This window comes from Myotis davidii, unplaced genomic scaffold (assembly GCF_000327345.1).
Source record: "Myotis davidii unplaced genomic scaffold, ASM32734v1 scaffold1031, whole genome shotgun sequence".
Lineage (NCBI taxonomy): Eukaryota > Metazoa > Chordata > Mammalia > Chiroptera > Vespertilionidae > Myotis > Myotis davidii.
Genome location: NW_006283442.1, coordinates 238,195 through 252,536, shown reverse-complemented (window position 1 = coordinate 252,536; position 14,342 = coordinate 238,195). Strand labels below are relative to the sequence as shown.

The 14,342-nt window shown below is 48.2% G+C and overlaps 1 protein-coding gene across 5 annotated transcripts in view; it reads left to right on the top strand.

Moving 5' to 3' along the window:
- Window positions 1-14,342, top strand: part of CACNA2D4 (calcium voltage-gated channel auxiliary subunit alpha2delta 4) — a 110,722-nt gene that overhangs the window by 5,452 nt on the left and 90,928 nt on the right. For all 5 annotated transcript variants that reach the window (XR_001513954.1, XM_015564334.1, XM_015564341.1 and 2 more), the window contains exons 4-12: window positions 2,008-2,067; window positions 3,619-3,781; window positions 4,115-4,246; window positions 9,265-9,325; window positions 9,941-10,091; window positions 11,512-11,586; window positions 12,425-12,514; window positions 12,622-12,735; window positions 13,135-13,213. Coding sequence is in view for 4 of the 5 variants with exons in the window: in XM_015564334.1 (XP_015419820.1) it covers window positions 2,008-2,067; window positions 3,619-3,781; window positions 4,115-4,246; window positions 9,265-9,325; window positions 9,941-10,091; window positions 11,512-11,586; window positions 12,425-12,514; window positions 12,622-12,735; window positions 13,135-13,213 (925 nt within the window). In the remaining variant the exon portion in view is untranslated. The remainder of the gene's footprint in view (window positions 1-2,007; window positions 2,068-3,618; window positions 3,782-4,114; window positions 4,247-9,264; window positions 9,326-9,940; window positions 10,092-11,511; window positions 11,587-12,424; window positions 12,515-12,621; window positions 12,736-13,134; window positions 13,214-14,342) is intronic.

Genomic DNA, 14,342 nt, shown 5'->3' with positions numbered 1-14,342 from the left:
GGTAATTGGGTGGAGGATGAATGGATGGGTGGTGATAATTCGGCGGAGGATGGATGGGAGCATAGAGGGATGGAGAGCATACAAAGTAAAGTTCCCTGCCTCCCCTTTCTCCTTTTCTCCTTTACCGCACTGCCCCTCATCCTGTCCACTCCTGCCATACAGACCCACCCTTCATGGGTCCCAAGTGCTCTGAGGGCTACCCAGACAGCATAGTGAGGGCCTCTGCTCAGGTGATCCCACCATGGCATACCCAGCATGCGCCACATCCTCTGTCTGAAGGACCATCGGGGAGGCATCCTGTGTAAAGCCACGGGGCCTTCTTTCCCGTTACAAGTTGCAGCCTCTTTTCTCCAGGCTTAGGGGCAGGCATCTTAGCATCAGGAACCACTGAGAAGACACCTGGGGCCTGGAGATCCCATCCTGGGGGAAGCAGGGGCACTGACCCACACAGCCAGCACAGCAGGACCACCCACTGCCTTCAGTGCTGGGATGCAGGAGCGCACCACTGTGGGGCTGGGCCCCCTGGGCTCCCTGTGGCTCCAGATGCATTGTGTCCTTCTCCCAGCTTCAGCCTCAGAAAACCAATCAAGCCAGTGCTTGCTCTGCAGACCTTCTCCAAGCACCAGGCCCTGCTCCCTGCTGGGGGTCCCGTGGGGAGGACTCAGCCACGGGCCCTTCTATGGGAGTGTCCATGGGAACACTTGGGGCAAAGCAGCACTACAGTAATCGTGGCCCTGTGGGATTTCTTCATCACATCCTAGGAATTGGGGGTTGGGAATAGGGAAGTTGGAGACTCTTCTACCCAATTTACAGTTCTATGGAGACCAGAGAGGCCTAGTGCCCCGACAAAGCCAGAATAGGAGCTCAGCTCTTCTCCTCTTTCACTCCACATTTATTGAGGTTTACTTGACAAAAGCAAAACAAAACAAAACAAAAAACCTGTGTATATTTATATTCAGCAGCTGAAAGGTGGAAAAACCCAAATGTCCATCAACTGATAAATGGATAAACAAAATATGAGATATCCATACAATGGAATGTTATTCAGCCATGAAAAGGAATGACTTCCTGCTATGTGTTAAAACACAGATAAATCTTAAAAACATCTCTGTGAAAGAACCCAGATATAAAAGGCCACATACTGTGTGATTCCATTTGTGTGAAATATCCAGAATAGGAAAATCCATTGACAGAAAGCAGATTATGGTTGCCAGGAGCCAGGGAAAGGGGAAGGGGTGACTGCTTGGTGGTCACAGGGTTTCCGTTTGGGGGTGATGAGAAGTTCCACAACTAGACAGTGGTGGTTGCACAATATTGGGAATGTACCTAATGCCTCTGAATTGCACACTTTAACATGACTAAATGGTAAACACATACATATATACACACACATTTAAACAGGCTATTTAGAGAAGTTTTAGGTTCATAGCAAATTTGTGAAGAAAGTAGAGAGAATTCTTATATAACCTCTGCCCCCACCAACATACAGACACCCCATCAGCAGCTCTCACCAGAGTGGTACATTGGCTACAACAGATGAACCTATACGACACATCATAATCATGCAAAGTTCATAGTTTACATTAGGGTTCACTCCTGGTGTTGTACATTCTGTGGATTTTGACAAATGCACAATGACATGTGTCTACCATTATAGACCATGCAGAATAGGCACACGGCCCTAAAAACCCTCTATTTTACACCTATTCATCCCTCCCCCCATCACCAACCCCTGATGACCACTGATCTTTTTACTGTCTCCATTTTTGTCTTTTCCAGACATCATTGGTTGGACTCATGCAGTAGGTAGCCTTTACAGACTGGCTTCTTTCACTTGGAAATGTGCACTTATCTTTTGGCTGTTGTGCTGCTGTGAACATTTACACACAAGTTGTTGTTTGAGTCCCTGCTTTCAGTTCTCTTTGAGTATATTCTTGGGAGTGGAATTGAGGACCCACAGGTCTCCTTTTGCCCATTCATTCTCCCCTCTGTGTTCCCATCCCTCAGAATCTGGTAGAGGCGGCTGAGGAAGCTGATCTGGACCATGAATTCAATGAATCGCTGGTGGTGAGTCCTCCTGCTCCTGGAGCTGCTGCTGAGAGGGTATTATGGCCAATCTCCCGCTCCAAGATGGACAGCGTCCCCTGAGTGCAGGATGGGGAGGAGTGGGGGGAGCCAAGGGTCCAGCACTACCTTTTAATGTGCTCAGGATTTGTATGATCCTATAATAAGATTCTGAAATGCTCTGGAGTCTTTTGAGAAGGGATTTGTGAGCCAGGTAGGAGAGACAGCTACCAAACCTCGGGTAGGGGTGCAAAATGGCAATCACTCTTCCACAGACTTCACCACCCAATGCTGTGTGCTAGCCTTTGCCCAAATGAACTCAAGAAGTCCACAGACCTTGCCCTGGCCGGTTTGGCACACTGTATAGAGCGTCGGCCTGGGGACTTAGGGGTCCCAGGTTCGATTTGGTCAAGGGCATGTACCTTGGTTGCGGGCACATCCCCAGTAGGGGGTGTGCAAGAGGCAGCTCGTCGATGCTTCTCTCTCATCGATGTTTCTAACTCTCTATCCCTCTCCCTTCCTCTCTGTAAAAAATCAATAAAATATATATTTTTTAAAAAAAGTCCACAGACCAAAAATCTCTAGCATACGGCCCACAGCTTGCCCATGCACCTGGTACCATGTTCCCACAGTGCAGAAGGGAAGGGGGCTCAGAAAGCCCCCAGACAGAGTATCCTCAGCACCAGCCCAGGCTGAGGGGCATTTGAGCAGCTGAGGGCATGATGGAGGTGTTTCCAAGCTGCGGGAAAAGAAGTAAAAATACACAAGATTGAGGAAATTGCCAGTGGTCAGCTCTGTATATCCAGGGGACAGTGAAGCAGAAAGTGACCATGGTAAAGGTAGGACTCTGGCCTTTATTCAGCCCACAAGGCACATATTAAAGGCTTTGACCTGGGGAGGGATGCAGCGGATTTGTTGCAGCACTTCTGTAAAAAGGGCAGGACATGGGCAGGACATGGGCAGGACATGAGGGTGCTCTTCAGGTCTGAACCACGTGGTGTGGAAACAGTGGGGAAGAGGGTCTGGTTATGGCTGCAAGGTGGTAATCCAAGTGGATCCAGCGCTGTGTGTAAGAGCACAGAGCAGACTGCTGGCTCCCTGGGGTCACAGGGACACAGGCTGCAGGCTGTTAAAGAGAGAACCCCCACCTCTTGGGACCCTGCCTGGGCCCCCAGGAGTTTCCGGCACTGAAGAAGCTGGTGGTGCTGACAAGGCTGCCTTTACCTCTCCTGGAATCTGTCTGCTTGTCTGTCACCATCTCTGGCTATGTCCACACATGATAAATAAAGTGGAGAACTGAGCAATAATCCAGAAAATCTATGTCAAGCCCTACTTGAATCAACCACCTGCTCCAATTATCTGGATATGTATTTGCCCCAAATCCGAATCCTGTGGGTCATTGCCTGCATCCCCCAGTTGGAGCTTGTGTGGACGCAGTCAGTCCGCCTGAGGTCTCTCACATCTGAGTCCTCTGATTGCACCGTTTCTCTTTCTCTCGTACTCGGCGGGTCTTTGTCCACCGGCTCCTGTCTGGCCCATTCTCCTCTGCCCTAGTTTGACTATTATAACTCGGTCCTGATCAACGAGAGGGATGCGAGTGGCGAGTACGTGGAACTGGGGGCTGAGTTTGTCCTGGAGCCCAACGCGCACTTCAGCAACCTGAGGGTGAACACGTCCCTCAGCAGTGTGCAGCTGCCCACCAACGTGTACAACAAAGGTAGTCCCCGCCCCATGGCGCACGGTTGTTGGGGTGGTGCTGATGGAGGTTAACGATTTGGCCCCATTTTCCCGAGAAGCCCTTCTCCAACCTCCCTGACTCAGCGTGGGGAAGCAGTTCACAGGAGCCTGGACTGGAGAAAGCTCAGGGCTCCTGGCTTAGAGGGTGTGTGGCTCTCCCAGTGAGATGTAGAGGGAAGTGTGAACTGCATCACTGCCGTGTGTGTGTGTGTGTGTGTGTGTGTGTGTGTGTGTGTGTTCCCAGGTGAAGAATTGGTCACTGTTGCTCCTGATTGAGTGTCCCTGCAGTTCCTTCTACAATCTCGTCCTCTAGACCCAGATATTTTAAATGGAGTCTACATGTCCGAAGCCTTGAACCCTGTTTTTGTGGAGAACTTCCAGAGAGACCCGACACTGACCTGGCAATATTTTGGCAGCTCAACTGGATTCTTTAGGATCTACCCAGGTGAGGACATGAGAGGCATCACCCAGATCCTCTCAGCTTCTTCTCTGGGAATAAGGCCACAGGGTGTTGCGGATGGACGCTGGCACTCAGAGCCCTGGTGAATGGGGTTGGCCCTGACATCCAAAGGAACCTCCAACCCACATTTTGACACTCTTCACGCCATAATATGCACATTTCCAACAAAGAGCTGTTGGATTAATTAATTAATTAAATACTATGGTAACCAGCCAGTCAATGCCTGCATTGAATGCTTTGCATCTCCCTGTGGAAGATGCAAAGGGGGATAAAGCAATTCTTGACCTTAAGATGTTCACATCTTAATTGGAGAAATGGGGCTTACTCACTTAACATGTTCAACCATAATGTAGAGATGTCTTGGGTCACTATGTAATCAGTGGCCGACCTAACAGACAATGGGGAAAGCTCCCTTGTCTACCACTAGAAATAGAAAACAAAATCTACCATAACATTTGCAAGAGTTCTGTTTTTTAACTTCCTATTTATAAAAAAATTCACCTCCGAATTTTACTCCAACCTACTTTTATGTTTTAGCACACTGTTCAAAGTCTTAACGTTGCCCGGTTTTCCTGAGACAGACCCTTCAAATGCTCGAAGACAACTTACAGGTCTCTCAAGTCTTCTCCAGGATAGAATTCCTGTAAATATTCTTGCTACATCACGTCTTCCCGATAAGTCAATTTGTGTGCAAACAACACAATCCAGTGGCTTCTTTGTAAGCCATCGGTCTTAGTAGAGAGGGTGTTTCTCACACCCTCACCCACATTTATAGGTGCATATCAGCCCTCAAGTGGACAATATGGGGTTGGCTATAATCCTTGATAACAGTACACTATCCCCATGGGTCCTTGTAGGCCCACTGTTATCTATTTTAAATTTTATTTATAACATAATAACGCTTGTATATACATCGCCAACACAAAAATTAAATTACCAATAATTTCTATTTTCATATGTGCTCCTCTATTTTGCCCCCTCTCCCCTTCACTTACCCTCCATTACCCCCCAAGAAATAGCTATCCTGAATTATGAGCCTATCATTTTATTTGGATTTTTGGCATTCTGTTTGTTTAGTTATTTAATTTTATCTTATGTTTACACACACACATCTGCTTAAGCAATATATTGTTTTGTTTTGCTTTGCTTGTTTTCGATTTCAGTCAAGGGCACATACCTCACAGGCTCAATTCCCTGCCCCCAGGAGACAACCAATTGATGTGTCTCTCTCAATGGATGTTTCTCTCTCTCCTTCTCTCCCCCAGCCCTGCTGCCCTACTCTCTCTAAAAATTAATGAGGAAAAAAAATCCTTGGGTGAGGATTAACAACAATAATTTCTTAAAAAAACAAAGGTATAGGGACTTTATCTTGTTATTATAAATTTCTAACTGAATTACTTTGTACACAGAGAACATGATATATGTGGTACTGATTTTGTGAAATTAGTTGAGGTTTCATTTAATAGCCTAGTATGTCATCAAGTTTTATAAATATTCCATGTGTGTTTGAGAAGAATATGTGTGCTCTAATTGGGGCATGAAAAGCTCTGAATATGTCATTAGCTCAAACTTGTCAATTATACTATTTACGTTTTCTATATCTTTGCTGGCTTTATGCCTTTACTACACTTTGTTTTTAGGTCTATTTTGTCTGGTATTCGTAAGAAATACCAATATGCCCTTCATTACTCTGACATATATTTTGTCATCATTTCCTCCAATCTTGTTCTAGTCATATCCCTTGAAAATAGTCTATAGCTTCTAAACTTTTATCCAAACTGGCAACCTCTTTTACTAGTTGGCAAGTTCAGCACATTTACATTTATTGTATTGATATATTTAAACATGTTTATCTTATTTTTTAAATTATTTTATTTTTAAATGTTCTATTTGTCCCTTCATTTTTTGTTTCCCTTTCTCCTCTTATAACCTTTTTAAATAAGTAACTTTTAAAAAGTTCCCTGTTATTTCTCTTTTTATTTCAGTTTAGAGTTTATTCCTCTGTTTTTATTCTTTCAATAATTACCCCTTACCAGTCATATTTAATAAGATATTAAAATTAAATAATATTTTTTACCTTTTCTCAAGTCAAAAAAAGCTTTAGAGCTTCTCCACTTACATATCCTTCTCCCACCTTGATTTCCATTCCCTTGTCCTCTAATATATTCTTTTTTATCCCAAGTTAGATACTATTTTGCTATTTGATGCAAACATTGCTTATTTGGTAAGAGCTACTTGTTTACCTTTTTTTTGCCCACCACTCCTTCACGCACTTCAGGCTGTTCCTCCTTCTTCAGGTGAATCCTCCACAAGTTCCCTTATGTGCTCCGCTCCGCGATAAGCTGCTTCAGCTTGTGTTCATCTACACGTGCTTTATTTCCTTCTCGTTCTTTTTATTTTATTTTAAATTCATTCTTTTTTATTCTTGCAAGTTACACAAATAAATCATTTCCTGTTGTCATCCTATTTCCGCAGAAAAGACCAAATCCTATTTCTTTTTTATTGGCGATAAGTGACTGACTACGCTATGCCTCCCTGTGATGACACATCCTGAGAAATCGCTCCCAGTAAAGAACAACAGCTCCAGGGAACTCAGTCCCCAGGTGGAATTCCGAAAGCAACACAGCAGCCTTCTATACTCACGCTTGAGTGACAGTTCTGCTGGATGCACTTCCGAGTTAGCAATTACTCTCTCAGCACCTTCCAACTTTTCCCGCTGCCTTCTGGCTTCCACTGCTGTTGAGAAACTCTGCTGTTGGCTTAACTGCTGTTCCTTTGAAAGTGAATGTTCTCGTTTTCTGGCTGCTTTAACGTCTTTATTTATTTACTTGCCTTTGGAGCTCTGGCAGTTTCACTACAATGTGCCTAGAAAGGGATGTCTTTTCATTTATCCCGCTGGGGTATACCACGCTTCCTGGATCTCTGGACTCGCATTTTTCTCAGTCCTGGAACATTGGCATCGTTATCTTTGCATCATGGTGTTTCCTTTGCCCTCCTTTTTCTCCTTCTGCGTCTCCAGTCAGACATAGTTAGGGTGCCTCCCAAAAATGTATACACACACTTTGAATAATTATAAAGGCAGTGATAAAAAATACATTTCATTTTCAAAGTTGAGCTTTCAGCTGTTAAAGTGCATACATTTTTTTTGAGACACCCTGTATTAGACCTTCTCATTCTGGCTTCCACAGGATTCTGGAAAAATCCTTCAACTGCCGGAATTTTCTCTTTACCTGTGAATGATCCACATGCTGCCTTTTTTTTTTTTTTTAACTTAAACATCTTTTTTCAGTTACAAAAGGCCCATACTTTTAAGGCTGTTTGTTTGTTCCTAATCATTTTCTTGTTGTGTATTCTTCCTTGAGATTCCTCCAACATAGCTATCCTGTCATTTGTATTTGGCAGTTCCAACACCTGTAAGCCTTGGGAGGATACACCTGGTGGTTCTTGCTTCTGCGCCTCTCACTCCTGGGGCCATTTCCCGTGTATTTGGTAATCTTTGATCGAGGGGCCATGCCCCTTGTAATCTGTGGGAATCCTGCAGGCCTGACTGGGAAAAGCTTCCCTTCAAGAGGATCACTTCTGCTTCTGCTTGGAGTTGAGGGTACCCCCACCCAAGACCACCAAAACCCTGGTGCAGAACCAAGAACACCCTGTTACTATTATAAGGTCAAACTCCCCACAACCATGCTGCTCTAGGAATATGGCCCTCATTTCCCCACCGCTCACTGCCGCTGCAGATCCACGTCAGAGCCATGCTACCCAGGCTCCCACGACACCAGCTCAGCCCGTGGTTCTGTCCTGCTTCCCTCCAGGCCGTGGCTCCTGACTGTTCTGGCCCCTGCCCCCACCCTTGGAACTCTGCTCCCATTTGTTTGCTTTTGGGAGTAAGATCCCTGAAAACCTCTTCTCCTTTTGACGGACCAGCAATGCCTCAAGTATGTAGCTCATCTGAAGTCTAACTGCTGTGGAACAGGAGTCCCTTAGGGCTTCTAGACAGTCATGATACGGCCATGATATTTTTCTATCCCAAAACAACATCATACAATTGCACCTCTTATTTTTAATTTCCATACTGTGAGCCCATTCTTTCCAATCTTTACAGTATTTTCAAATAGAGATTCCATCGTGGAGCATGCCAATGTTATCTTTGCTTTGTGTGCATTCATCCAAGTTTTTGATTCAATGAATAGGGCAAAATCCACCCCAGCACCCTGCTGGTGGGTCAAGGCAAGATCTTTCATACTCATTCATTTGTTCTTTCATCCATATGACAAACATTTATTGAGCATCCAGCCTGCGAGGTGCTATGTCAAACACTGTGTCAGGTACAGGCAGTCCTGTACCACGCCACCACAACAAAGTGAGCTTCTCAATAAAGCCAGTCCTAATCTTTTTGCTGGTGGAGGGCCTTGCCTTCAATTTGAAAACAAAACCCACAGCATCTTTGAAGTACCATAAAGCCACGAGCAATACAATGGGGTGTGCCTGTACTTGGATTCCCTGACCTCAAGGAGCTTATAGTCCTACAGCCAATCATTTCTCCCCGCCAGCTAACGGGCAGGACCATGGCACTACAGGCAACCTGACTAGAGGCAGAGGGGCTAGAAGTCAGAGCACCTGGCTCTCCCTCACTCTGTCCATGCTTTTGCTGGGTGGTGATGGATGTTAAAAGTCATGCCTTCTGGAAGCTTCCCCTTCCACAAATTGATGTGAGGTTTAGCTCACAAGTGAGTTCCACACACAACATATAGGGGTCCTACTGTGAAACTCACCTCAACTCTGGGTCTGGGCAGTGTGGGTGATGAGTGTCCCTCCATCGAGCTGGCCTCCCTCCCTGCCTGGAGCCTCCGTTTGCAGGGTGCTCTAGTGGCCCCTCACCCTGTTGTCCAGGTCCATGGCTGGCCCTTCCCTGGGGATCATGGCATTCTTGGATGTCAGCACCCAGCTGGGGCTCTGGAGCAGCCTCACTGAGCCAGCGAATGAGCCAGCCTTTGTTTCCCCAGGCATCAAATGGACACCTGACGAGAATGGAGTCATCACCTTTGACTGCCGAAACCGTGGCTGGTGAGTGCTCCCAGGGGAAAGGTGTCTGTGCTGGCTCTCTCTTCTAACCTTTGGGTTTTACCTAGTTCTTCTCCAGCCCCTGCCTCCAGGCCAGGGTCTCAGGTGGGACACAAGAGTAGGAAGAAGCCTCCCTTCTCACCACGGCTGCCCTTGCTATAGGGCTGATCACATTTGTCTTTCCTGCCCCCAGCTCCTTGAGGACGGTGAGCGGCTCCAAATCTACCCTCTGCCAGGCTCTCCTTCCCCCAACTTCCCTCCCTGCCTTGGCAGATTTGTAACAGAATTTGAGGGTGGAATCCAGTTCATCCTGCTGCCCATCCCTCCGGGACCCTGGCCGGTCCAAAACAAAGAGGACACGGTTACCACAAGACCTTGACCTTTCTCCCACCTGACAGGCTCATTAGATGGGCACATGCCCAACTGTCGCCCCCTAAATGGCTTCAGAACTATGCGAAGTGGTCATGGAACATGATACAACCTAGTCTCAATGGGGCAACTATCTGAACTTTGGATAAACTTGAGCCAGAATCCAAACAGAAATAATGACACTAGGTTGGGTGGTTGCTCTGGCTTTGATTTTCCCATCGTTGACCTGTCCTTTTCTTTCTGCTAAAGGTACATACAAGCCGCTACTTCTCCCAAGGATGTTGTGATTGTGGTGGACACAAGCGGTAGCATGAAGGGGCTGCGGATGGCTATCGCCAAGCACACCATCTCCACCATCCTGGACACACTGGGAGAGAATGACTTTGTTAATATCATTGCTGTAAGTATCCTTCCTTCCTAGAATAGCTCTCCCTTATCTAGAGAAACTTTCCTCTGCCTGCACTGGAATGATCTATACCTACCACACACAAAGCTTCAGAGTGATCGCTCTGAAGCTGGGTCTAACCGAGGTCCAAGGACGGACTGCAAGAGGTCCGCAGAGTTTCTGAAGTTATGTGTATGTCCATTTTTCTGAGTCCAGAGTTTATTAATTCAGACCAGTCTGGGATAGAACAAAGATGAGAAGCTCTGACCCTGAGTAGACACCTAACTTATCCCACCACGTGCTCTTGACTGTCACCCATCACTGAGCAGCCTCTCACTTCTGCTATAGGAAGAGTGATCGCTGGGCACCTGCTCTCCAACAATCCCAGTTCTCCCAGGCCCTTCACCCCAAATCCAGATGCATTGGGAGAAAGGAGAAAGTACCTGGGGGCGCCTAGGCAGGGGCTAACAAACCTGGTCCTGCTTTCAGAGCAGCTCTTCCCGAGGCTGGCCCTGCCCGCCCCAGGAAGGTGATGGTGGGAGAGGTGCAGCAGGAAGAAAGGGGACAGGTCAGGAGAATGCTTTCAATGAAAGAGTGGGCCAGCGCAGCCCACCACAGAGGCAGAGCTGACGGCCACTGGGGTACCATTTTGAAGGCTACCTGATCTAAAACTTCCCTCCACCAGCCGCCACATTGCTGAAAAAGCTTATCTTTAGTGCAATTTACTTCCCTGTTAAAGAAACACCAAAGCAAATGGCCTAACTGCAAACCAGTCATCCTGGGGTCATGCAAATGGCGCCTCCTCCCTGAGCTGCTCTCAAGGCCCATGTTCCCACCTGTCCACCTCCTAATCCCTGCCCCTGACCTGCAGCAGAGACAGGACAGCTGGGGAGCAGTTCCCACTACTTCACAAAAATGGGGTGTGCTCTTGCTCCTCTCGCAGAGCCTGTTAGCAGCTGAAAGACTCTCTTCCTCAATGCAGGGCAGGGACAAAAAGAGCAAAGTTTTTCATCCTGGACCCAGGCACTGGGTGGGAGGTGGGGGGGGAGGGGAAAGGGGGAGGTTCTGCACTTGGAGGCTGTGGGATTCCCATGGAAGGCACTTCGTCTGGTCTTGGCGGCAGAGACCAGAGGGATTCTCTCAGTAACCTGCAGTTCCCTGTGTGCCCCAGGAGCTGGGCAGGATTCTGCCACCCAAGAAAATGAGTCAAGACCAGAACTTGAGGGCGAGTGAAGGTCCTGCTGTTCTCTGTACTCCCTCCTCTCTACTCAGAAAAATTGCCAAACGCATAGGGTACCCCAAGATAATATGCACAGGTGCCCAGGTGACCCCAGCCTGGACCACTCTGTGAGTTGCCTGAGCTTCATCATTGGGCCCTGACTTTCCGAATGGACCTTGTCTGTTCTCTCCTCCCCTCCTCCCTCTGCAACTGCAGTATAATGACTACATCCATTACATCGAGCCTTGTTTCAAAGGGATCCTTGTTCAGGCGGATCGAGACAACCGCGAGGTGAGTGTCCACGTCAGGCAAGGGCCGGATGCCTCTTAGCCCCTATTCTGCCTAGAAGGGTGGGAGCCATCTGTGCAGCTGCCTGGCGGCCCTTTTACTCCTCCCATGGCATTTGGAAATGTTCACAGCAGCTCTGCAGTTACCCAGGAAATTTGTCCCCATGAATCCACTGCCTGTCTATCTCAGCAGTGAACAAAGAGAGACCTCCCATGTGAGGAAAATCTCACTTCTTCAGGCCTGGTTTCTTATTCTGTGGATTATCCAGGACTCGGTTTTCCCCTTTGCCTCCCCCTAGGCCTTTCCACTACGTCAGTTTTCATGAGGAGCTTCCCAAAAGGAGGGAAAATTCAAATCCATTGTGTTGAGTCCTTTCCGACAGCCTAGGAGGAGAGGATGTGGCAACTTTGTTTAAAGGGAGTCTAGTGTCACAGACCCTTCCCTCTGTGGTTGGGGAACTTGGGTTTGGCTTCCTCTTGAATCCCAGCCTTGAGTCGGAGCCCGTGGCAGCCTCCATGGTTTCTCCTGTGAAATGCTCGCCATTGGGGTAAGAGCCGGGATGCTGAGGGCCGGGGAGCCTGGGCATTGGCCTGGCCTGGCCTTGCTGGGGTTGAACTTACACTGGCATCTCCTTCCAGTAGAGGGGAAAGATTTGCACCCAGCCAATCACAATCTCCCAGTTTATCTTGGGGGCATTGGAGAAACATCTGCTGTGCCGGTCAGCTAGGCTCTGGAGAGATGGGCAAATAGCTCTAAACAGCCTCTGAAATTAAGACCAAAGATGAAGGTTCCCTGGCCCACTCCATCCACTGACACTCCTCTGGTTTCTTATCCACTACAGCATTTCAAACAGCTAGTGAGCGAGCTGGTGGCTAAAGGTGTGGGGGTCATGGACCAAGCCCTGAAGGAAGCCTTCCAGATCCTGAAGCGGGTACTGCACCTGGGGAAGCCGAGGGGGCGTGGAGGGGTGGGAGACAGGCTGAGGCGGGGGAAGGCAGTTCCCCGCTGCAGTTATGGAGCTCCCCCTCCCCTGCACAGTTCCAAGAGGCCAGGCAAGGAAGCCTCTGCAACCAGGCCATCATGCTGCTCACTGATGGGGCCGTGGAGGACTATGAGCCAGTGTTTGAGAAGTACAACCAGCTGGACCCCAAGGTTACTCCCTGGTGGTGGTCAAGGGGTGAAGGGAGGGGTGCCAAGGGGCGTGGTCTCCTACTGCCATGGTGGGATGGCCCAGAAAAACCAGGCCTGCCCTGAGTTCAAATAGTCTACCCATTAGCCCATCAGTAAACTCAAATGTTCCAAAGCTGTGGTGACTCTAGGCACAGAGGACTTGTGCAAGAGGGATCAGGTGAGAGACCATGGTGGTGAGATGTGAAAAATGTCCTGGCAAGTCCCGGTGCTGCCTGGGCCTGGGGCCCTTTCTGACCCAAAGGAGCGGGACTGGAGAAGTCGGCACAGTGCTTGACAGACATCGAAGGCTCACATGCATTATGTTAGCATTGCTCCGGCCAGGAGTTCAGCTGCTGAGTCCATCTGTGTCTTGCGGATTAGGTTCGAGTTTTCACTTACCTGATTGGGAGAGAAGTCACTTTTGCTGACCGCATGAAGTGGATCGCGTGCAACAACAAAGGTAGGTGACAGGTGGGCGGAGCTCCTGGCAGCCTCTACCTGAGTGCAGGTGAAACAGCATTGCCCGGTCACCGGGGTGCTGAGCAGTGGCTCCTGCATGGGTCCTTGCAGAGGAGCAGTGTCTTCTGGAAATGACAGCATCTGCCCCTCCTTCTCACTTGGAGAAAGCAAGACAAAAAGCAAATTGCTCCATAAAGCCTTGATTACTCCTGCAGGGACTCTAAGTCATAAAGCCACCTGAATGAAACGAAATGAAACTTAGAGGTCATCTATCCAATGTTTGCAGGAGAGAGAGAGAGAGCTGTCTTGCCTCATAGACACCACAATATAGACAGTGAGGCAGAGGCAGGACTGACGTTATAATGTAAGTTCTCTCTTGGGTCCAGCCTCCATTCTTCTTGCTGCAAAATAAGCCCATTTACACTGATTCTATCCCCAAACAAAAAGCAGGTGGTCATCATTTTATTTAGAATAATGTTTTGTGTGCAAACAGTCCTCATCTATCTCTGGCCAGAACCTAAGACCTGGGCCTCAGGTTTGGACCTGGGTTTGGTTCAAACACAATTTATTGAGCACCTACTGTGTACCTGGCAAACTTTCCAAATTGTGGTCAGTTTGGACTCAGTCTTGCTCTTGCAACTGCCCAGCCGGGGAGACAAAGCAGTGAACCATCAGTGATAACATCATCTTGAATGCCCTGTGAGGACGGAGGGGCACAGGCTGTACCGGGAGCTGGGGGACAGCGGCAGAGGCACTTCCCCCATGTGGAGGTGACAGGAAGGCTGTCACATAAAGAACTGGTAGGCGTTGGCTAGACCTAGAGAGCAGGGAAGGGGGGCCCAGACAGAGAGAATAGCATGTTCAAAGGGTGAGACACAAGGCATGTTGGGATCTGAGAGCTGCTCCACTTTACCGGAGTGTGGAGTGAATGTTTTGTGGGCGGTGATGAGCAATGAGACCAGAGAGGTAAATACATGCTAAATCATTCATGGCCTTGTAAGCCATTTGCTCTTTTAATATCACTGTGGCTACAGGGAAGAGGCTATGGCTCCCTCTCCATAGCTGAGGAGGGACAGTAGTCAGAGAAGGGAGGAGGCGGGGTTGTGACAGCTGTCATAGCCTGGGGTCTC